The following is a 24248-nucleotide window of genomic DNA, read 5'->3' on the forward strand; positions in this document are numbered from 1 at the left end:
ACAGATGAACGTGATATCATTGAGGGGATGAGAACGAGCTGAGATTAGACAGTGATAATCATTGTACCACATTATGGATGTCCTTATAAATAGCTTTTATGGATGTGCTTATAAATGGCATTTATGCTATTGAATCATATACTATAAAATGGTTTAAGTAGTGAATCTCATTTTATGTTCACTTTACCATCATACAGAAAATCATAGCACACCTAAAATAAGTCCTATTGTGAGCAGGAGTCTGTAGTCATGAAGAACGCAAGACTAAGAAGTGGTTTGCTGACTTGCTTCCGCTGTATTGTGTAAATGTCAGCACCTCTGTCGATGGTTCTTCATCTTGCTCAACAGCAGCTCAAGGCTTATAATTTGTTTTCCTTCTTCAGCATGCGCAATCTGTCTCATTTTGACAAGTGGAACGTAGAAACTTTCGTTTAATCCTTTAACTTGCCAGGTGTATTTTCCACCTCAAGTTATATATTCTGTTCCTCCTCTTTTAAGGACTTAGAACACCGTTTCAGCTCATTAATAACAATTCACTGTGACACTTGCATTCTCAAGCAAAGGTTAAACTCTTTCTTGGATATTCTTTCAAATTCCCTTTTCACCTTTCCCTAGAGATTAAATTTAGTGCTGTAATGCTGCTGAAGACCTTCAAGTTCTGTGTATATGATGGTAGATGTTTTAATTTATCAAATAATTTTATAACTCTTCTGAGTTAGCCATCTCATATTAAAAAGTGACATATGACCTTATTTTTTTTTATGACCTTATTTTTGATAATGCATAGAGCAGCTATTGAAGAGCATTTTAAAACCAAATGTGGCAAACAAGGAGACTTTTTATTAAGCTTATCAACGTTGGGTAAAATGTATGAAAGAGAATACATACAGTAAAATGACCCAATTAATCTTGGAAAGCAATGTTGACAGTTTTTAGGCAATGTTAAGTTGATTTAACAATACACTTATTGCATAATTGTACTTCCCAGGTGGTGCTCGTAGTTAAGACCCACCTGCCAATGCAGGAGACGTAAGAGAGATGGGTTCGGTCCCTGGGTCAGGAAGATCTTCTAGAGGAGGGCACAACACCCACTCCAGCATTCTTGCCTGGAGAATCCCATGGACAGGGTACCCTGGCGGGCTACAGTCCATGGGATCGCAAAGAGTCGGACACAGCTGAAGCAGTTAGCACGCATGCAAGCCTTGCATAATTACTAGCACGCAAGCATTGTGTGATTGTCTGTAATGGGAATCATCAATAGAATAGAACCAATAAAGGCAGCTGAGAACCAATAAAGGTCTTGAAGTTGGCAAGACCTGAAGCAGAAGTTTGTGGAAAATTATATGCTGTGTCAGATTTGAAATTTTTATTAGCATTGGTAGCTCAACTATAATAAGTTTCATATATGATCTTAAGGAAATCATCAGAGTTTCTTTAGACCTTGTACTGCTGATCCCAATTATGAGGAACACATTTTTATACACGTCGTGTAGTTTGCACGGCTTTAAAGAGGAAACTGAGCTAAAGCGAAAGGCACAAGTGCGCATCAGTGAATGCCTTTGTAGAGTCAGAGCCTCGTGTTGATTGACAGTCTGAAACTTGCATGGGAAACAGCTGAGTTGTAGTTTCGTTGAGACGGTACCTTGAGCCGTTCCCTTGACTAGCTGCCGCCGTGCTCTGCTTTGCATCTTCTTTGGCCAGCCTGTGCTTTGTAATGCATTGAGCATGTAGAAATTAAGGGGGTTTTGCTCTTAACTTTGGTAGTTCAGAAATGGGGCACAGAGGAAGTTGCTGCTTGGCTGGATCTGCTCAATTTGGGAGAGTACAAAGAAATCTTCATCCGTCATGACATCAGAGGGGCTGAACTCTTGCATCTGGAAAGGCGAGATCTTAAGGTATTTCCTTTGTGCTACTCTTCTGCTCTTAAATTTTTTTCTTGCAAAACAGACTGCACCCTTCAGTTCTATGCTTGCAGCTTGGCTCATGTTATGCGTATGTAATCTGTATAATATGCATTGTCCTGTGGCCTGAGTTCCTTATATGCTTTTGAAAAGAGAAAGTCAGCAATATTTTTCTGTAAGAATCATTGTCTGACAGTTACAGCTAAAGCTTGGCATGAACTTAGTAATTTTTCTCTGTGTCTGTTGGCATGGCTGTGCTAATATTTCCAAATGGATCGTGTTTCCATCAGTTCATTTTCTTGGATCAACATGAAAGGTGATATTTGTTGCTTAAAATGACTGAAAATATCTACTAAAAGGTTCAAACAACTAAAAATTCATTCAAAATACCAAGAACAAAGCCTTCCTAATATAGAGAACTAGATGAGAGACTTACAGCAGTGGCTACGTAGACTTCTATGATTTGGTTGTGTTTCTAAATTGACCTTTCAGAGGTTACGTGAACATCTAGACAAATTCAAATTTCCTTTCCATGGCTTATTATTGAAATTGTATTCTTCCCCAAAATAAACGTGTTTTCCTTTATAGTGAATGAAGTAAAAATTATGCCTTGTTTTTGCTAGAGAGCATCTCAAAACTTATTTGTCTCTTATGACAGGAAAGAAAAATTATGAATTCATGGTCTGCAGCAATTCCCTTTTCTTCTTTGAGAGGACCCTCAACCACAAAAATGGCCAAAGTACCATATTCTGTCCCAGGGTTAAAAGTAGCATTCTCTCATGTTATATTTTCTTGCCACATACTGCCATTTACAAATTCCAAGACTGATTCATTAAGTCAGCGATAAAACCTTCAACATTTGATGGATTGATTCCTTTCCTATACACCTGGTTCTAAAATGCATAAAATTATGAGACAGTAAATTCCTAATAAATTCATGAACAGTTGTGCCTTTACTAAAAACATGTTAGTAGAGACCTCTAAACCCAAATGGGTAATATAAAGTATATTATACCTAAACATTGGCACTTCCTGGGTGGCGCTAGTGGTAAAGAACCCACTTGCTAATGCAGGAGATGTAAGAGACCTGGGTTCGATCCCTGGGTCAGAAGATCCCCTGGAGGAGGGCATGACGACTCACTACAGTGTTTTTGCCTGGAGAATCCCATGGACAGAGGAGCCTGGTGGGTTACAGTCCATAGGGTCACAAAAAGTCAGACAGGACTGAAGTGGTTTAGCATGCACGCACACACACATAACTAAACATTATACATAAAGACATATACCTAGACAATTTTAGCCATAATAATAATAAAATAATAGATTTAACTAATTACCTTAGTTGAAAGTCCCAAATCTGGAACATAACAAAATATATAGAATATATAGTATTAAGAGTAAAAATTGACTTCAGCACTTGAAATGAATACACCAAAAAGGAAATGTAGAAGACCATTACATGTAACATATTTGTGTAGCTTCTGATATCCTCAGCAGGCAGAAATATTTATTGAATAGCTGGTGATGAATGGGCTTCCCTGGTGGCTCAGAGGGTAAAGAATCTGCCTGCAAAGCAGAAGACCCAGGTTCATCCCTGGGTTGGGAAGATCCCCTGGAGAAGGAAATGGCAACCCACTCCAGTATTCTTGCCTGGAGAATCCCATGGACAGAGGAGCCTGGCAGGCTGCAGTCCATAGGGTTGCAAAGAGTCAGGCATATCTGAGTGACTAACACATATGTATGTACGTATTGATGAATGTATTATTCTCTTCTCTAGGTAGCATCTGCTGTCTAGAAGCTTGCATTTCACTTGCCATGAATAAGCATACATTCAAGGAAAAGACTTTGTCTGTATATAATATATGTATTATATATTATTTTATGTATATATATATTATATATATACATATATATGTATATAATATATGTATACGCAAATGTACATAAACATACACATGCACACAATGAGTTATAATATTTGCAGAACAAAAAAACAAAGTTCACATATAAAAGTTAAAGTTAGACTGATAGAACCCGGCTGGGAAAAACAATGAGTACAAAGGAGATGATTAAGAATTATGTTAGTAATATTTTTATTTAGCATGAGACTTTTTTGTTTTTATTTTTAAGGCAAATGACATTCTTTTCCTTAAAACTTTGCTTTCAGAAATTTGTATTGACATAGTCCATTTTAACTCTTTTGGTTCTAAAACTAGAGTATAGGGCAGTGGGAAGGGTAGTAATTTTACAGTCTTCAGTGCAACAAAACCAAGTTAGAAATGAGCTCACCTTGTTCTCTGTCATTGGAGCTTAAAGAGAGAGCAAACCCTTCAGAGGAAAGTCTCTGAATGTTGATGAAGGGTTATCTACTCCCTAGGCAACCATATCCATTTCCATTATTTCAGATACTGTCCATGGATATATTGTTGGTTCACGCGGTTCTACTTCTAGCCCTGGCCTCGTTTGTGAACTCTAGGATCATATCACCAGGTCTGCTTGCCACTAGGCCGTGACACAGACTGTCAGTCTTAAAGTGTCCACAACCAAACTGTTGCTGTCCTGTCCTACTCCTGTTCTGCCCCTTCTCCTGTGGTTTCTTATCTTAGCAACTCAGGGACCTGAGCCAGAGAAACCCAGGGTCATATTTAGCATCTTCCTCTTCCTTATCCTTCCCCTCTGACTCTTTAAACCATCACAAAGTAGTTTGTGATTTAAGTCCAGTTTATTTATCTTTCTCCTTTCTCCTTTCCACAATCCTTCCTCTTGCCTGTGTAACATCAGTAGCTTCCTCACTGGCCTACCCATTGATAGTCTTGCCCTCTCATCTATTATCATTGCAACTAGAATGATGTTTTGTCTGTGTGTGTTTGTGTATATGTGTTAGTCGCTCAGTCTTGTCTGCCTCTTTGTAACCCCATGGAGTATAGCCCACCAGGCTCCTCTGTGGAATTCTCCAGGCAAGAATACTAGAGTGGGTTGCCATTCCCTTCTCCATTGGATTTTCCCAACCCAGGGATTGAACCCAGGTCTCCCACACTGCAGGCAGATTCTTTACCATCTGAGCCACCAGGGAAGCCCAGAGTGATGCTTTTAATAACATCAGGTATGTCACTCTTCTGATTAAAACCTTTTGGTGGCTTCCCATTTCAATTCCAATAAAGACTCAGCATATATGGGACACCTACAGAGTTCTGCCTATGTATTCAACCTGCTGTGGGGTCACTGACCCTTTGGGGCTATACTCGTCCAATCTGGCCATGCTTCATTTATTTAAAAATATGAAACTCTCTCATCAGGGGTGTACCCTCTGAAGGTATGCTTCTTCCCTACCTGCCACGTGGCTAGCTGCTGCCCAGATCTTGGCTCAGGTGTTACTTCGTTATCACCAGGCAACCGGAGATAGCAATGTGACAGCGTAAAGGTGGGAAAGGGAAGATATTTCTAATGTGCTGTAACAGACAGACCGATTGCAGTATTTTCTCTCCTGGAGACAGTAGAAAACAGTGAGGGGCACCAAAGAAAGTAGGGCTTCTCAGGTGGCACAGTGGTAAAGAATCTGCCTGCCAATGCAGGAGACACGAGAGACTCGTGTTTGATCCCTGGATTGGGAAGATCCCTTGGAGTAGGAAATGACAACCCACTCTAGTATTCTTTTCTGAAAAAATCCCATGGACAGAGGAGCCTGGTGGGCTGCAGTCCAGGTCTCAAGAGTCAGACATGACCGAGCGACTGAGCGCACATATGCACACCCCCCAAATAAAGTGGTAAAGACATGGGGGGGTTGTTTGGTTGGTGTTTTGTTTTCTCCATTTGGAAAGTTGTTTATGTGTGGGCCGAAGGATAACAGTAGCCCCAAAGCATGCCTCTGTGAAGTTAAAGCTCGTCTTCCAAAGAAACAAAAAGTCAACACTAATGAATATGATCTCATGGCATAACTCTATCACAGCCTGATTCCTAGAAGACATGAATGTGTTTAACTCAAACTAAAGAAAATATAGCTAAGAAGTTAGTGTAACTCTAGGGAAAACATTGATCTGGTGACTCCAAAAATAGTAATTATGAGTAGAGTCTGCTTCTCTCAAAGAAGCTTTTATTCTTGAGAATATAGTATGCCTATGGCCTAAAATAAAATGTTTGATATTAAGTATCTTTCTTAATCAGATAACTACATTATCATAAAGTATAAAGAGTACTTAACTATTCCACTCAAATCAAATGCATCTACATTTCCATCTTCCTTTAAAGTTTGGCCTTGCTTTTAAGTTTGCTGTTTTAGCACACTCAGGAGTTAGATAGTTGCTTGAAGGCTAGTTTTGGATGACCTGGTGTCAATGAGCAGATACTTTCAGGATCAGTTAAATATTGTAAAAACATTACCCTGAAATTATCTCAAGCTTCAAAAGAGCACTGACTGGGGAAAGATCATTTTCCAGCAAGATGCAGAATCCTCATTAGCAATGGTGCTACAGAATTTAGAGAGCTCATAAAGTATATGGGGGAGGTTGAGAGAACGTGTGTGTGTGTGTGTGTGTCAGACAAATAATCTTGTGATACCTTATAATCCTACTTTCAAGACTGCTTTGCAAATCATCTTTTTACGTATTTTCAGATATTCCACACTCTGTTTTGTGAAGAAGTTGACTTCACATACTGGCAAATTCATTATGGCCGTTGAGCTTAAGGAAGCTATCGGGAGTGGAGATCTTCACCATCTGTTTAGTTTTTCAGACAGCAGATATTATGGCTGTCTTGAATGCATCTCCTTTATCCGTGCAACAAGCATGCATTTGCCAAGTGCCTGCTCTGTGCTGCACACTCAGCAGTCACCATTCATTTCTGAAAACTGTTAGGATGGCCACAAAGATCATTTGGGTTTTTCCATAACATCGTATGGATGTTTCCATCAATGTTACAGGAAAAACCCAAATGAACTTTGTGGCCAACCCAATAAATCTTGGCTTCTTGGTTCTTTTCAGGAAGCTGGGTCTTTAGAAAACAAGAGGCATTCTGAGGGAAAGGAGTCAAAAGTGTTTTGAGGAAAAACATCAACTCATATATACCTATGTTTATGTGATTTTTTTTTTTACACTTATAAAATATAAAAATTATTTAAATATTTCACACACATCAAAGACTCTAAATGCAAGTGCAAAAGGGTTTAGCATTCCACATGTAGGTCATACTACATGTAATTTCTACTAGGAATTACTAGAAACTACTAGAGTAATTTCTTGAGGAGCAGGACTTATTTGTAAGTTTAATATTTTAGCAAGGAAATGTGTAGTTGTTTTAAGACTACGAAATTTATTTGAGTAAATTTTGTGGGTACCCTGGTGTCACATGTCACTTCTCTCAGAGATTCCATAGGACCTCTGTTTTTCTAAATCAAAAAAGAAGAAAAAGGAGAAAGTAATTTTGACTGTTGAAGAGTTGCCCTTGTGTGTAACCTATGAGAATGTTGCATTTAAGAGTTTGTGTAAAATGTGGTTTTTTTAATGGTTGGTAATTTTTTAATTTCAGAATTTTTTGGTTTTATAAACTTACTTTTCTAACTTTTACTTTGTAAATCATCGAATCTAAGATGAATGAACTGAATGCTAACTACATTTTATTAGCTAGCTAGATATTTAACCATCAGTTTTCTCTTATCGGTTAACTTCTTTCTCTTTCTTTTTACCTTTTTTTCCCTTTTTCTTTAGGACCTGGGGATACCGAAAGTGGGTCATGTGAAGCGAATTCTCCAGGGAATTAAAGAGCTTGAGAGGAGCACCCTCCAGCCTGAGGTGTAATCATACTGGTGCTATTCCTTGGAAGGAAAGTCATCGCTACTTAATACAAAGTCCTTGGGAGCCAATGGCTGTTCTTGTAGTTTTCTGCCTAGATGAGTAAGCACCGCTAAGACACCTCTATGGCTTAATATTTTGCTATGGGTGAAAATTTTGATTTGAAGTATTAGAAAATATTTTTGTGCCAAAAAAAAATACATTCCACGAAACCATTTTCTTATTGTGCAAACCTGACATGTTCAAATATGCTCATATTAGTAAAAAGGTAGGCGGAATCGGAGACAACTGCATTGTCCAAAAGGTGGAACTGCAGAATGTTTACTTTCCTTTAATCTGGTCAGGTGGGATTTTCTTATCGCACAACCACATAAAAATATGTGGCTGAAACTTACTGGGTTTCACTGTTAGAGGCATTGGCTTCTTTCCTCAAATCACTGGCTAGAAGACTAAGATGTCAGTTAAGTGGTGTTTTGAATTGGTATCATTTCAGATTTCTAGCTCTCAGTGGTCAGAGAATATGGTTAAAATCCCTCAAACACTATGAATGAATGCAAATCTTAATGCACGATGTTGCTGCCTGAATTGTTTTTTTTGTTTCTTGCATGTCACATTTAATACGTAACACTTAGCTTTAATGTCAGTTTTAATGGAATTTAATTTATTATTACCTAAGTACCTTTTGGTTGGCTAAAGGCACTTTTCTGTTCTTTGATGTGGAATTTTGCATATTCTGTATCTAAGAATCTGTGAACATGTGTCTGGGCCCCAATCAACAAATGATATATATCTTATGTAAGCCAATTTTGTATCAGTCTGTCATAAATAGCAGGTGTGCACATTAAGAAAATTCTCTGTATATTTTCATAAAATTATATGTTCTGTTGTCTTAAGATAACTTAGTATAGCTCTCCAAACCAAAATTCTCACACTCTGTTTTTCATTTCAATTTAAAATTTATTTAATAATGTGTTTGCATCTATAATATAGCAGACTGTTGACAACCAGGAATTTCCCCAGTGTCTCAAACTAGGATCCGTATACAGACTGGCCGCCAGAGTCATTCGTTTGCTAAAGAGACAACTGACAGAAACTTCCCAATGAAAGAGATTTAAACTTTTTCTTGAGGGCTTTCTATTATTATATCTTACTTAATTCTTATATCCTGTCAGGCAGATATTATTTCCTTTTTATAAACCACTGTACTTCAGTGTAGTGCATGAGAAGTTAACATTTCTGTGATCAAAATCTTTGAAAGCCAAAGGCATACCTATCAAAAAGTCAGAAAAATGTCCTCAAATAAATTTACTTTAGACATCATATACTAAAAAGTTCATTATAGTATTTAAAAATCTTCTATATAAGAGAATTAAACAGGATACTGACCCAGTGGTAACAGTTTTCATAAAGTAGCCTTCTAGGTAGGTGCTCAAAACACATACATATACACATAAATATTTAGACACATATATATGTACACATACACGTATACATTTATATGTACATTCACACTTGCATACGTGTAATCTAAAATATACTTTCATTGATATTTTCTAGACTTTTTTGCCGAATGCTTAAAGAGAAATGTTGATGGGAAAACATTTAAAATGAGCTATTGTCAGACATATAATTTAATTGTATCAAAGGGTTTACATATTTGACACTTTATTCTTATTTATGATTTGAGTATTTACTAGTAAAAGTCACAGTTTGGATATCTTAAAAATAAATGAACTCAGGCTCCTGACCAAATTTGTCTGACTATATATTTTACCTAAGTTGTGAATAAATGGGAAATTTTCCACATTGTATCAGGTAGCTTAAAAGAGCCAAGAGCTACTCACTTAGTAGTTTTAACATTATCCACACTTACGAAGTCAAAAGTCATTTCCAATTCCTTTTAGAGTCATCCACACTGGAAAGTGTCCTCGTCACTTCCCTGTGAAATCAGGCAGGCCAGATTCTCTGAACTCTGCTTAGATCAGAAATCCTTGTCCACGCACACACAAAGAAAGGAAAGGTGGAGACAAGGAGGCAAGAAATCCTAGAAAAGAATGAATTAATATAAAAAACCTTTATTGGTTTTTCACTCTCCCCAAATTCTTCTTTGCCAATAGAAAAGATTCTCAGGTTATCACTTGTTCAGAGTTTAAGAGTAAGATGTTAATGACTGAATTTTTTATTTGATGTTGCTCTTTCACCCTCACCCTGGAGAAGCGAATGGCAACCCACTCCAGTGTCCTTGCCTGGAGAATTCCATGGACCAAGGAGCCCGCTGGGGCTACGGTCCATGGGGTTGCAAAAAAGTTAGACATGACTGAGTGACTAACACTTTTCGCTCTTGAGTAACATCTCTTACGTATGCCGAACCTCACTAAACAGAATCTTTAGCTAGAATTTTCCTGCGTGTGGCTTTTGGATGAGGGAAATTCTTTTTTTTTTTTTTTTCATTTATTTTTATTAGTTGGAGGCTAATTACTTTACAATATTGTAGTGGTTTTTGCCATACATTGACATGAAATTCTTTAAAAATGACGAGATTGATCTTTAGGGTTAAATAAGAGCACTTTTCACTCTATGAACCATCCGTGCGTGGCTCTGTAGGACCCAGAGGCATTCACCCTCACCTGCTTGTCAGGATGGTGCCCTCAGAGCCTCGGGAGGCCACGGTCCAGCCTCACAGAGGAACCAGCTTCTGCGGTAGACGGGGTTAGAGCAAGGCTAGGAGGAGCTTCTCCATGAGAGCTGATCGGAGCCCTGGGGAGTGCGGAGGGGCTCTGTGCCTGGGTCCACACAAAAGCTGAAGTGAGATGCTCAAGCCGGAGCCTGGCTTGGGGGCTATAATTGTGGCCTTTCAGGCTCTCCCACACATGGGTAATCTCGGAGCACTGGAGGAGACTCACAGCCAAGCTCCCAGCACTCACTTCCTTTCATGTTCCCTCACTTTCCTCATTTTCCTGAGGAACAACTGACTTTTCAAGAAAGACAGGGACACGGTCAGGCCTGAATAAAATTTCCAAGTATTCATTTTCACTCATCCATCCGTCCTTCTACGTCACTTTCTGAGTTTCATTCTTAAACTGCCTGGCTTCCCATCTTTCAGGACTTCCCTGGTTGCTCAGATGGTAAAGCGTCTGCCTGCAATGCGGGAGACCTGGGTTCGATCCCTGGGTCGGAGATCCCCTGGAGAAGGAAACGGCAACCCACTCCAGTACTCTTGCCTGGAAAATCCCAGGACGGAGGAGCCTGGCGAGCTACAGTCCATGCGGTCGCAGAGTCCGACACGACTGAGCGACTTCACTTTCACTTTCCCGTCTTTCCACATGCCCAGTGCAGAGAAGGTTACTCACAGTCTCACTGCCATGTATACCCTTTCCTCTTCAGCTATCCCACTGCAAAAGGGCTCCTTTTGTCTCACCCCACTTTTGCCCCCCCAGGCTTCCCTGGTGGTTCAGTGGTAAAGAATCTGCCCGCCGATGCAGAAATGCGTGCTAAGTCACTGCAGTCACATCCGACTCTTCATGACCCCATGGACTGTAGCCCACCAGGCTCCTCTGCCCATGGGATTCTCCAGGCAAGAACACTGGAGTGGGTTGCCATGCCCTCCTCCAGGGGATCTTCCCGACCCAGAGATCAAACTCGCATCTCTTGCGGCTCCTGCATTGCAGGTGGATTCTTTATCACTAAGCCATCGGGAACGTGGGTTCAGTCCCTGGATTGGGAAGATCCCCTGGAGGAGGAAATGGCAACCCTCCAGTATTCTTGCCTGGAGAAGCTCACGAGCAGCAGAACCTGACAGGCTACGCAGTCCATGGGGTTGCAAAGAGTCAGATACTACTGAGTAACCAAACATGAGCACCTTTGCCCCCTCGTTGTGGGTCATCTAGCCAAGTGTTATTAGGAAGAAAACAATTTAAATTTTATAGTTTTCATTTAATGGAAGGAGACGTACTCATCTAAATGAATTGATGGATTAGAGCATTTGGGGACCATGACATCATTGCTCTGGTGGAGAAGAGGTCCGTGAATGTCCAAGATCCATGCTGTCCTGCATTGTAGCCACTAGCTCCATGAGGCTATTTAAAGTTAATTTAAGTAGAAATTTACTTTCTCACCTGTCCTAGCCACAGTTCAAGTGCTCAGTAACCATAGTAGACGATTCAGATGTTGAGTACTTCCATCACTGCAAAAATTTTACTGGGTAATGTTGCACTACAATCATTGCTACTCAAAATGTGGTCCATGGACCAGTGGCATCCTGTCACCTGGGAGCTTAGAGAAGTGCAGAATCTCAGTCCACTCCATCCCTACTGAGCCAAAGTCTTCCTTTTGCTAAGATTTGTGAAGTGCTTAGTACTGGCCTAAATAGTTTTATCTCTTCTAGATGAGTGGGATCTGAGGTCTTCTAAGGTGCTTAGAATAGCTGACTGTCCAACCCACTCTTTCCCATCTCTTCTCCAACTAATCCCAGAAATGAGCTGAAACTCATTCATCACCCAGCTGAGTTTCCCTCTCAATCCTTATTCCTAATTCAGTTTCTAGATGAGCCCTGCCTACCCAGTATATATTTTGGTAACCAAGGTGGCACACAGATACTGGCCGACACAGCTGACCTCACTCTAGGCCCTCACATCTAAGTCACTGACAGTCTGCATTTGCTCGTGTGACATTCTCATTTGTTCACAACTTAAACCACAGGGAACATTTCAGAACAATATGTACTGAGATAAGGAAAGACTGGGTCAGTCTCCCGCAACTTGTACTTTTCACTTTGTCTTATCAGTAGTTTATCCTATTGACATTGTTCATGGTTGAGGACACATAGCAACACACACACATTAAATGAATCATTAGGCATGCAAAAAAAAAGGAAAGAGAGATCCAAAATGATTGCAAATAAAGTGAATACGTCATTAAAGCCCTCAAGGCATGTTTTGCTAGACTAAAATCTGGCTTTCTTATTATGCTACCTTATCTTGATTTTCAGGTAGTTAATAATTCTTTAAAAGAGTGCCTGAAAAATAATATATTCTTAACCCTCAAAATACAAATTATGTAATTCTATAATAAGATCTTTCCCAGTGACATACAGTTAGTAAGCCTTTACTATTTACGTAATGATATAATTGACCAAAACATGACTGCCTAGAGATTCTTTAGCTACCTTTAAAGAATAATGAGATCACTGCTTGAGTCTCCATAGAAGTTATTTGTAACAGGAATGGAGGAAGGAAATACTCATACAAAGCTATGACTTAAGAAATTAGAGCGGAAACTTCTCTACGTCATGTCTAAAGTAAATGATCTGGTTTGCCCAACAGGGTTGACAACATAGTGGACTTTTAATGTTGTACAGATGTGAATTCTTTAAAGATACTGCTTTTCATTAAGCTGTAAAAACATTACATCTCTCAACCTTGACATCTATGGTCCCTCCTGCTGCCCCCTTCCAAAATGAACTTAACCTTGAATGTTTCAAGTGCAGGTTGGACTGATGATCAAAGTGGCAGTTCTTTAAGTCAGCTGAAAAGAATGGGAAGTGAAGTCCTCAGTACTCAGTACTGGTGAGTGGAGTGGCTTCCCAAGTGCTTTCCAGAGCTGGGCTGCCATGTCTGTCCCCTCACTGCCCCTCGCCGGATGCCAGGGGGCCCGGGGCTTGTTTCTCTCTGCTACAGCATCTTCCCAGTGACTCCTGTATAGTGGTCTCTGTCTTAGATGGATAATATGTTGACTTTGCAATGGGATGCCTTCCTGAAGAAACAACCAAAACTTTAGAAAGACAGTGATTGATTTTTATAATATGTAGAGCACTAATTTATATCTTTCTTATTATTTTCTCCAAGTTTTGTTGAGAGATATTTCCGTTAGAATGGAAAAAGCTATAAAGGTTTGTCATTACAGAGAACAGAGAGAGAAATGACAGCTGGACTGTACCTATTTGTGTATTTCTTTCTGTTATTTTCAGGAGAATCTTAGCACAGTAACCAAGGCTGTGTTAAACTCAGTGATGATAGGGACTTCACCAAAGGTCCAGTGGTTAAGACTTGTGCTTCCAATTCAGGGGGCATGAGTTCAATCCCTGGCCAGGGAACGAGGATCCTGCATGCTGCACAATGCGGCCAAAAAAAAAAAAACTCAGTAATGGTGTTTAATAAAAACCCCATATTACTAATATAAGTGAACAAGTTAATCCTTTTATGTAATTAAGATTCTATTTACATGTATATATATCTTCTCTCTTAATTTTGTATGCACTTCCAAGTTTCAGTTGGAAAAATAGAAACCAAGCCACTACTTAAAAGTTATTAAAAAAAAACTCCACATAAAATATTTCATTTTAGCTATGAGTTACTCATTGTATAGAAATTTATGAATAGTCTGGATATTTTATAGAACCGCACTTCGAGAATAAATTAACCTAACCTAAAGGAACATATGGTAACTTTTTAAATGGAATAAAATGTTTCATACGCAGTTGATAAGGCTATTGAAGTAGGTCAATGAGGTTAGGTATACAAGCTAAAAAGGAAAACAAATATATTTTGTGGTCCTTACTGTTTGATTGCACTATTGTTTACCACAGCTTAGCCATATCTATTTCTATATTCTAAATATTAAGCTGATATATAGCTATAAGATTTCTTACAGTTCTGGTAACTGGTAGCTAGTGCTGTGAAAAGTTTTGGTGTTGTAATATTCCCAGTTTTGTGACTTATATATTGTATATTGAAGATGACTAATAAATTGGAGTAATATATTTATCTAGAGCTGGGAAAATATAATATTTTCAAATCTTCAAGTAAGTTGTATCAAATTTTTTCTTTCTCTTAAGTGAGATAAAAGTCTCACTTTTATGTTAAAATGTCTATTTATACAACAGGTTTCACCTTTTACTGGTTTTATTAATTTTCATATTAAAATTTTTCTTATCTTTTTATACCAAAATAATGATCACGCTGGTGATTCAAACTTCCAAGATGTATTTTAGTTTGCAGGGCTTTTGGCAAACAAAATACTTAATAACAAAGCAGCTTTGTACATTTTGTGGCTTTGGGGGCAAGAATTTTGCCTTTGAAACTCTATGTGAGGCAGTGCTGATATCAACAAAGTGAATGATAGACAGTATTATTCATAATCATCAGCAGAAGGTTTTTGCAGTTTGTGTAAATCAGAGTGCATTTATTTATTATACCATGAAATTTAACCTTTATACAAAATGCATATTCTAGCTCTTTTCCTTGTTACTGCTGTTGCTTGGAGTGTAATAGCTCTGTTCATGACTTACTTCTGTACTTGAAGTACTCATTTCTGCCAAACAGATGCCCAGTTTTTTTCCTTGTAAAAAATGGTATTCTTTACCTTCCCAGACAATGGAAAAGTCATAGAGACTATGTTAAAAAAATCATTTTCATGTTTAAAATAAATACAGAAAAAGGCATAAATCAAAAAATGAAATCATCAGGATTAAGAACTTAATGTAACAAAGGGGTTCATCATGCTGTGTTTGCCCAATACACATTTAATCTTCAAGTCAGAACATCTTTTCTGTAGTAAACTTTTAACTTTTGTTGTGAAAGAGAGCTCAGTGATTATACTGCCAGTATAACACTTGAGGGCTTCCCCTGTGGCTCAGTGTGAAAGAATCCACCTGCAATGCAGGAGACGCAGGTTCAATCCCTGGGTCAGGAAGATCCCCGGGAGGAGGGCATGGCAACCCACTCCAGTATTCTTGCTGGAGACTCCCATGGAGAGAGGAGCCTGGCGGGCTACGGTCCATGTCCATGGAGTCGCAAAGAGTCGGACACGACTGAAGTGACTGAGCATGCAGGCTTTTCAATGAACATTCAGAATCTTGAACCCTCCAAATCTCGCACACTTCCAGCTCTTGATTTCAAAGTGTATGTTCTTAGCAGGTTTGCATTTGACTCTGGGCTGCTTTAGTCAGAGTACCCATAAGCGATTATGGTTTGTCAGTTTGTTTCTGTCAGTTAAGTCAGTGAGATTCTAATTGAGTCTTGAATTATTTCTGTTTTCGAAATATTCTCTATTCAACTTTTTAAAAACCAAAAATTTGAAACTTAATAGCACAACAGCATACCACACAGAATAAAAATCACATTTTCAAGAAAAATGTCACATACTAAAGAAATCACTTTCAGTCAGTTCAGTTCGTTCGCTCAGTCGTGTCCGACTCTTTGCGACCCCATGAACCGCAGCACGCCAGGCCCCCCTGTCCATCCCCAACTCCCGGAGTTTACTCAGATTCATGCCCATCGAGTCGGTGATGCCATCCAGCCATCTCATCCTCTGTCATCCCCTTCTCCTCCTGCCCCCAATCCCTCCTAGCATCAGGGTCTTTTCCAATGAGTCAACTCTTTGCATGAGGTGGCCAAAGTATTGGAGTTTCAGCTTCAGCATCAGTCCTTCCAATGAATACCCTTAATAAGCCCTAAATTCAACTGCCATATTGCTTTACAGTATAAGCGGTAGATGAATTGTAAACTGTTTAAGAAATGTAGAAAATTAAGAATTTAACTCAAAAGAGTTTTATATTAATTTTACTGTTGCACAATCAATTATTGAAGGCAGGAAAGAAGAAAATATATGAGAAATATTCTATGGAAATTAAAAGGATAAAGGAGCTTGGCAATTTGGGAGAGTTTTGGAAATGAGTGTGAATGTAGATCTCTTTCAGCTTATATTATAGAAATGCAAAGCAGGTGTGAGATATATGGCAGACATGAAACAAGAAGAACATAAAAATGTCACACTGGTGAAGTTTGGAATTGTACCTTTACTCTTTTCAAAATAACCAGTGAGTTTAAGGAGCCCATTCTGCTGTTGAAGCTTGGAAGTCAGTTTAAAGGTGTTGGTTGGCCAGAAAGCTCGTTCGGGATTTGCCATAACATTTTATAGCTATGATACAGTTGGATAACCTGATCATTTGTGTGCATTACATGAGGCAAAATAAACCCCAGTATATATACAGCCTTCCTAGACAATAATCCCTGGACTCCCCTGGTGGCTTAGGCGGTAAAGCATCTGCCTACAATGAGGGAGACTGGGGTTCGATCCCTGGGTCAGGAAGATCCCCCTGGAGAAGGAAATGGCAACCCACTCCAGTACTCTTGCCTGGAAAATCCCACGGATGGAGGAGCCTGGTAGACTACAGTCCATGGGGTCGCAAAGAGTCGGACACGACTGAGCAACTTCACTTTTTTCAAGTAGTGAGTGATAAAGAGAGAACTGGTCAGTAGGGTTTAGCAACTTCCCAAAGAAGAGCTCTGGTAAAGGTAGATCAGACCAGACCACACAGAGTAAAGAGATGTTTATGAACCTTCTCAGCCTTGAAATTTATTAGCAAGGATGGATTTTTCTTTCATTTGAAACAACAAAGTATTCAAATTTACAGTATTCCTAGTAGCTGAATCCTATGATGCTGGATGTGGGAATAGGGTTAGGTTCATTGGATTCCACAACTGACTTTGGCCCTGGCTCACTGTGTCCTTTCTACGAGCTCTATGTTTTGGTCCTTTGGTTTCCCTAATTAGAAATGGTCCACAATATTTTCAGTTATAAATACCAGGTAATTTTTCTTTTACAAGAGGAGCTATGTAAGTGTGAATCGTACTTAAACATACCTCTTTTCCCACTGTTGTTAGATATAAAGGATTCCCAGACTATAGCATGAAAATTAAAAGTCCGAGTTAATATCCTTCAATGTTCATTTTAAAAATGAGAGTGAAGTTACATTAGCACTGTCTTGCCCAGAATAGGTTATAGGTATTTTCATCTATGTAATATAGATTTATATATTCATTTAGGATAGGCTAAAAAGTCTTTAGAAATTTAGAGTAATTTTTTTACACTCACCCCAGACAGATGTTTTATATATATATATATATATATATATAATGTATATTATATAATATAGCTGAGTTCTGTGATTCTGTTGTATATATATAACTAAGACCTGCACATCTTTTCATAGCTTAAATCCCCAAAGAGGAAATGTCTCTTTAAATCAGTGTTGAAGAAAAGCAACACTGAACTCCTCCCTTATCATGTTTTACTCTGTGATGTCACTTCCCAGTGAATTCTGAATGGTTTCCTTGCTGTTTGATCTGAAGCATATATCACTGTCTTCTCTAGCTATGGAGTGGTACTCTCTCTTGCAAAGTACCTTTAAAACTTCCTGTAAAGAAATTAAGCTAGAGATTGTCTTACTCATTACCATAATGAAAAATCTGAGTACAATTAAAGGAAAGAAATTAGAATAACCCAGTTAAAATTAACAAATGTAGATGAGGGTAAATGAATATTGACTTTATTTTTCCCTGACCCTTGAATTCAGTCACTCTGACCACTTGACTCAAAAAGTTCTTTGCTAGATATGCTATTTATAGTAGTATAATATGATACATTGGTGCTCCTGCGGCATCGCTCTCCCCTAAAAATGTTGGGATTTTAAGAGGCTGTAAGCTGCATGACATCAAGGAAAAGACTGAATCAGAACTCATTCACCTGTGTTTTGATCTAAATGGCTTCTCTGGCAGCTCAGTGGTAAAGAATCCACCTGCCATTGCGGGAGATGCAGGTTCAACCCCTGGGTCAGGAAGATCCCCTGGAGAAGGAGATAGCAACCCACTCCAATATTCCCGCCTGGGAAATCCCGTGGACAAAGGAGCCTTGCAGGCTACAGTCCATGGGGTCACAAAGAGTTGGACACGACTTAGCGACTCAACAATAACAACAATGGCACAATTGAGCTTTCATAATAACAGATCTCTAAATGATGATTCCCAAATGATTTGGTACAGTGATGGGAATAAGTTATTTTTCTGGGAATTTGCTTCCCACAATGACCTGATATACAGTTGATCTTAGTATAACTTAAATTAATTATAATTTTAATTAGAACCTTCCCTGTTTACAGATTTCTGTTGTGCAGCAGTTTTTTTATATACATAATGATGAGGATGAAAGCATTGCAGACTCGAGCAGTTCTTTTGTTTCCTCGCCTCCTTTTACTTGAAAAGCTTTCAGAAAGCTTTTGGGAGGTGACACAGTTCTCATAGCAACCTTATGTGATCATGTTCTTCTGCCAAGAAACTCCTAAGCTAAAATATGGAACAAAACACAAGCCTAAGCTAATCTTGGTTTTGAATTGTGTAAACCGAAGCATTTTCTATATCAAAGTTTTTTTTAGTATTTATACAGTTGCATATTTTTATTTTTTGTCCATCTCAAAAATTGAATTGGCATTTTATGTTCTATTTCCAATTAGTTGCAGAAAAGCAAAGTGATAATTCCATTCAGACCTTTATCACCACAAACCTTCATTATTCTTCTGCCTTGTGCTTTAGCTATAGTTTTTCAGTAACCAGTTTTCCCGCCTCATTCTCCCCTACCGCTCATCCAGCTTCCACTAGACTGACAGAGAGGTCTTTTTAAAACACAAACTTCTTTTGTCATGACTCAGCTGAAAAAAATCTTAATTAGACTCTCCCTCTTTACAGCACAGCAACCCATCTCCTTAGCTTGATGGATAAGCATCTCCATGACCTCGTCACACCATTTTTAGCATCCTCACCTACCATTTCCACTAGAGACCTTTTGTAACCCAGGAATTTGGAGCTACTCACAGTTCAGTGCTTTGGCATAATCACTTATATAACTCATTTAAGATTCAGTTCAGATTTTACCTTTCTGTGACACTCTGCCTAACTACCCAGAAGGTTAAGTATTCCATCCATGCTCCATGGTCTCTTGAAATTTATTCTATAAAATTATTTCAATAATTATTGAATATGTATGAATATATGAAAGAAAAGTGAAAGTGTTAGTCACTCATTCGTGTCCGACTCTTTGTGAGCCCATGGATTGTAGCCCATGAGGCTCCTCTGTCTGTGGAATTCTCCAGGCAAGAATACTGGAGTGGATAGCCATGTCCTTCTCCAGGGTCTTTTTCCGACCCAGGGATTAAACTTGGGTCTCCCACATTGCAGGCAGATTCTTTACTCTCTGAGCCACCTGGGAAGCCCCCAAATATGATATATATATATATATATATATATATATATATATCACATTTCAGCAATTCTATGTATATATCTGCTTGTAAACAACTGGATTTCTCTATCTTCATAGTTTCAGTGTAGCGAGCCCATGGTAGGATTTTAATAAATGTTTTTGAAATGGTGAAGGTAATACAGAGTCCAGACTTCTCTGTATTTTTGCCCTTAACACATAAACTTTCCTGAGAGTCCATAAGAGGTGGGTGTGTGTTCAGAAGCATGCAGGAACTCTAGGAGAATCAACAGAAGAGAAACAGCAGGAAAGAACAGTTGATTTATGAAGGATAATTGTTTGTTAGCTACTCATGAGAAATATTTACCAAATTTGAATTCTTGTTTCTTAAAGTTGAGGCTTAGAAAATTTTCATGTAACTGCAGAGTTCTTATTTGTAATTCATAGATATGCCTTAAAGATGATCTTTCTCGTTGGCAGATGTTCTGTATTCAGTGTATACAGTCTACATAGAGACATATACTAATGACCTACACAAAACAATGACACTTGAGAAAGAATTAAAAAAAAAAACGCGAAGGTAAAATTTTCTGAATAATAGTTTTCAACCAGAGATAGAGAATGATTTGTGCAGTTTCAGGTCATTTTTCAGGTCATTTATAGTTAATGATTATTTCATTTTTTATTACATAAATGTAAGAAGGCTTCTTTGCCGCTGTTGGTGACTCAGATGGTAAAGAATCTGCCTGCAGTGTGGGAGACCAGGATTTGATCCCTGGATCGGGAAGATCCCCTAGAGAAGGTAGTAGCTACCCACTCCAGTATTCTTGCCTGGAGAATTCCATGGACAGAGGAGCCTGGCAGGCTACAGTCCATGGGGTTGCAAAGAGTCAGACATGACTGAACAACTCACACACACACACGGAACATAAATACTAAAAACTATTACCTAAGGGACTGTTTTTATTTTGTGATTCTATAAAGCCTTTCTACTATGTCTCCAAATTATGATAAAGGTTGACACAAAAAGTCCTTTAAAGTCAATTTTTAAAATTAAATAAGTCTAAAATTTGCATATAATTAAATGACTTCTTACTTCACTCAGTAGGACTTTTTCTACCTGGTCTACATTTGACCTTTGATTCATTCTGGGGATGCAAATAAAATAAGACCTCTCTTATCTAATAGAGTTCAAGTTCATGTTCATGATTATTTTTCTAGTCTGTAAGAAATTGGGAGGACATGTTTTTAAGGCAAATATTACTTCTCAGGGTTTTCCAGAGAAGTCATCACCTTCTCCCTAAAAAACTAACAAGTTCTGTGTCATAAAGGACTAATCTTGTTTTTGTGTCCACAATTTTTGTATTTTCAGGTCAACTGCAAATAATTTTTGACCATCACTCGTCAAGTACATCTTTCACCAATTCTATAAAACCCCATTTCCACAACCATAGGTGCTGTACATTATTCAAATGACTAATGAATTTATAGAACACAAGTTCAACTTTAAATCCATTTGAGGAAGGCATATATCCTTATTAATGACAGTTACTCCAAAATATATGAAATATCCATTGGGAATTCACAGTAAAAGGAAAATGTTATAAAATAATGCTTTGCAATGTGCTTCAAAGGCTCCATTTGTAGTTATGGGTTGATGTTTCCACCACTTTTATTTTTAATGGGGAAAAAGGAGTCGTAATACTAACAGCTAGCATACTTATCTAAGCATATAGTACATCCACTATTAGTATTTATGTGCCATAATGCACTGATATATAGATGAAATAAAAATATTTGAGTTGCAAAAAATTAACTTCTCTGAATATTTATTAATGGTTAGACAATTGGATTCCTTTATAAGAAGGAAAAAATATTGTAAGTATGAGAAAAACCTTACTTGAATGTATACTTACATTTTGATAGGCATATTTTGAAGTCACCATTTCCCATCAGTATAAAGTATCAACCATTTCTATGTTCTCTAGCAAAAAGAAATTCTTAGTTTGATAGAACTTGACTCTTTGTTCCATGTTGTGAAAGGCCCACAAACAAAGGAGGCTCAGAAGCCTGGACACTTGACGTTACACTCAGCATCTTCATTCTACCTTTCAATAAAGAGAATCAGTAATGATTTGCCTCTTGTTTATCATCACATTAAATATCTAACAGCGGAGTTCCTTTCATCCCTTGCATTGCAGAAGATAGTTGTACTCTAGCCTTTGCCATATTACTTATAGCTAATAATTTACTACATTTTTGTAGTCTGTTTTGAAACTTTTATCTGAAAGATGGAGATCCTATCTATTTATTATACAATGGGCTCTGTTTGCTGCAGAAAGGAGTGAAACTTTAAACTGCTTAGCACACTTGCCAGTGAAATATACCTGACAGAGCAGAGGGTATAACTTTAGCTCTAATAACTTTTAATAATGGTAAGAAAACGTGAGTTTTGTTTGTTTACATGCTGTTTACAATGGCATAATTTTTTAAATATATACAATTGAGATATTTATTGCATACTATTTTAAAGATGTTTTATGTGTTTTCACCTTTGGAATATATTGTTACAGTTCCTTATACGGATAATTTGGGTGGCTTTGTTAATGTAGCTAGTAACTTTTATGACTACTAAGTGACCGGGTTTCCGTGCCTTTCATTGTGGGATGCATGATTATGTATTTATTGTATGGAAGTCACTGATGCGTGTATTTTTGTACTTTGCTAAGAGTAATGGTTGAATTCAATGTATCTAATGATGAGAGATGCCTTTCCCAAAGGGCACTGCCTTGAGATTGTCCTTCTCAAATAAAAAGAATGCATTTGGAGTGTGTGAAGTCTCCATTTTTGTTTCCTGGTTGGAATGGTTTTTTTTTTTAATTAAATAGTTTCTGTTGAGATAATTGTGGAGTCTAATATAGTCATAAGAAAATAACAGAGAGACAGAGATCCTGTGTACGCTTTGCCCATTTCCCCCTGGTGATGACATCTTGCAAACATATATCACCACCAGGATATTGACACTGACACAGTCAAGACGGAAACGTTTCCTCATCTCAAGGACCCACAAAAAGATCCTCTTGTTTTGCCACATGTATTTCCCTCCCACCTCTACTCCATCCTTAATCCTGAGAAACCGTTAATGTATCTCCACTTTTATAATCTTAGCATTTCAAGAGCATTATATTAATGGAATCATATAATATGTGACTTCCTTTTTTAACTCCATCTGGTTTTCTGAGATTCATCCAGTTGTTGCATATATCAATAGTCATCAATAGTTTGTTTCTTTTTATTGCTGAGTAATACTCCACTCAGTGGGGGAATTCATGGTAAAAGTTTATTTGGTTTATCCTTACAGTAGTGAGTCATTGAAGTTTACTGATAAACACTTGTTAAGAACCAAGTAGCTGTTTCCAGTGGGAACAATCTATGAATAGTCCCGTCTAGTGAGAAAGAAAGGCTATTGTAAATATAATTGTAAATAAGTATATTGTAAATAAATATATACAACAATTGAGATATTTATTGCATACTATTTTAAAGATGTTTTATGTGTTTTCACCTTTGGAATATATTGTTACAGTTCCTTATACGGATAATTTGGGTGGCTTTGTTAATGTAGCTAGTAACTTTTATGACTACTAAGTGACACAGACCGTTATGTGCAGTAATAAAAGTCTGCAACCATGTACAACAAGTCCCCCACATAGGAATGAATTCCAGTCCAAGAACACCATTCATAAGTTATCCTGGGTACCTGATGAACACAATTGGCTGTCTAGAACTGTACTATAATAGCGTTATAATACTTTTCACCCAAATAATACATGAAAGCAAACAAAACATTTTATATTTTATAGTACCATACATTGAAAAATACAGTGCAGTACCAGCTACATCACTGCTGCTTTTATGCTTGCTTCCGGACCTCTTGGGTTTGAGATAAAGATACTGTGCTCCATACAATACTGTACAGTGAAGTACACAAAAGCACAACCTGTAGAGGATGCACCCATGTGACAATGTAGGTTAGACACATGACCTGACTTAGGTGACCGGACATGTGAACGCGTGTGCTCATCTTTGAAGTTTGCATCTTGAAGGTCCGTAGGTGGGGGACTCACTGTATGTGGGGAGCACAGGGGGAGGAAGGATGTAGAGGAGGTTTAGGGGTGCCTTCCTGATCGGTCACCTTGTGTCTTCAAGCAGTTAGCCAGGCAAAGTAGGGGTGTGTGATGTAGGGCTGACAGTGCGGGAGAAGACAGCAAAGCATCGTGGCGGGTGCAGCCTGGTGCTGCAGAAGCTTAAAGGGAGCTCAGCGGAGATGGAAACTCAGCTGGTGCCGGCCAGACAGCGTGATGAGATCTGACCTCCGTGGGCGGCGTAGACCTGCAGAGGACTAAAGACGGAAAGATTAGCTGGAGATCGAAGCAACAGATGATGAGGGGCTTCTTTAGGGCAGTTTTAGTGGAAATGGGAAGGAGGGAACAGATGTGAGAAATATTGAGATGAAAACGGCTTGCGCTTGGAG

The 24248-nt window shown here is 38.3% G+C and overlaps 1 protein-coding gene across 9 annotated transcripts in view; it reads left to right on the top strand.

The window, feature by feature from the left end:
- Nucleotides 1–22542, top strand: part of DGKH (diacylglycerol kinase eta) — a 210459-nt gene extending 187917 nt beyond the window's left edge. For 8 of the 9 annotated variants that reach the window (XM_070471180.1, XM_070471184.1, XM_070471179.1 and 5 more), the window contains 2 exons: nucleotides 1765–1895; nucleotides 7601–22542. In XM_070471180.1, the coding sequence (XP_070327281.1) occupies nucleotides 1765–1895; nucleotides 7601–7690 (221 nt within the window). In that variant the 3' untranslated portion in view covers nucleotides 7691–22542. The remainder of the gene's footprint in view (nucleotides 1–1764; nucleotides 1896–7600) is intronic. The other variant, XM_070471185.1, reaches the window with a different exon arrangement.
- Nucleotides 22543–24248: the final 1706 nt, after the last annotated feature.

This window comes from Odocoileus virginianus, chromosome 8, assembly GCF_023699985.2.
Source record: "Odocoileus virginianus isolate 20LAN1187 ecotype Illinois chromosome 8, Ovbor_1.2, whole genome shotgun sequence".
Taxonomy (NCBI): domain Eukaryota; kingdom Metazoa; phylum Chordata; class Mammalia; order Artiodactyla; family Cervidae; genus Odocoileus; species Odocoileus virginianus.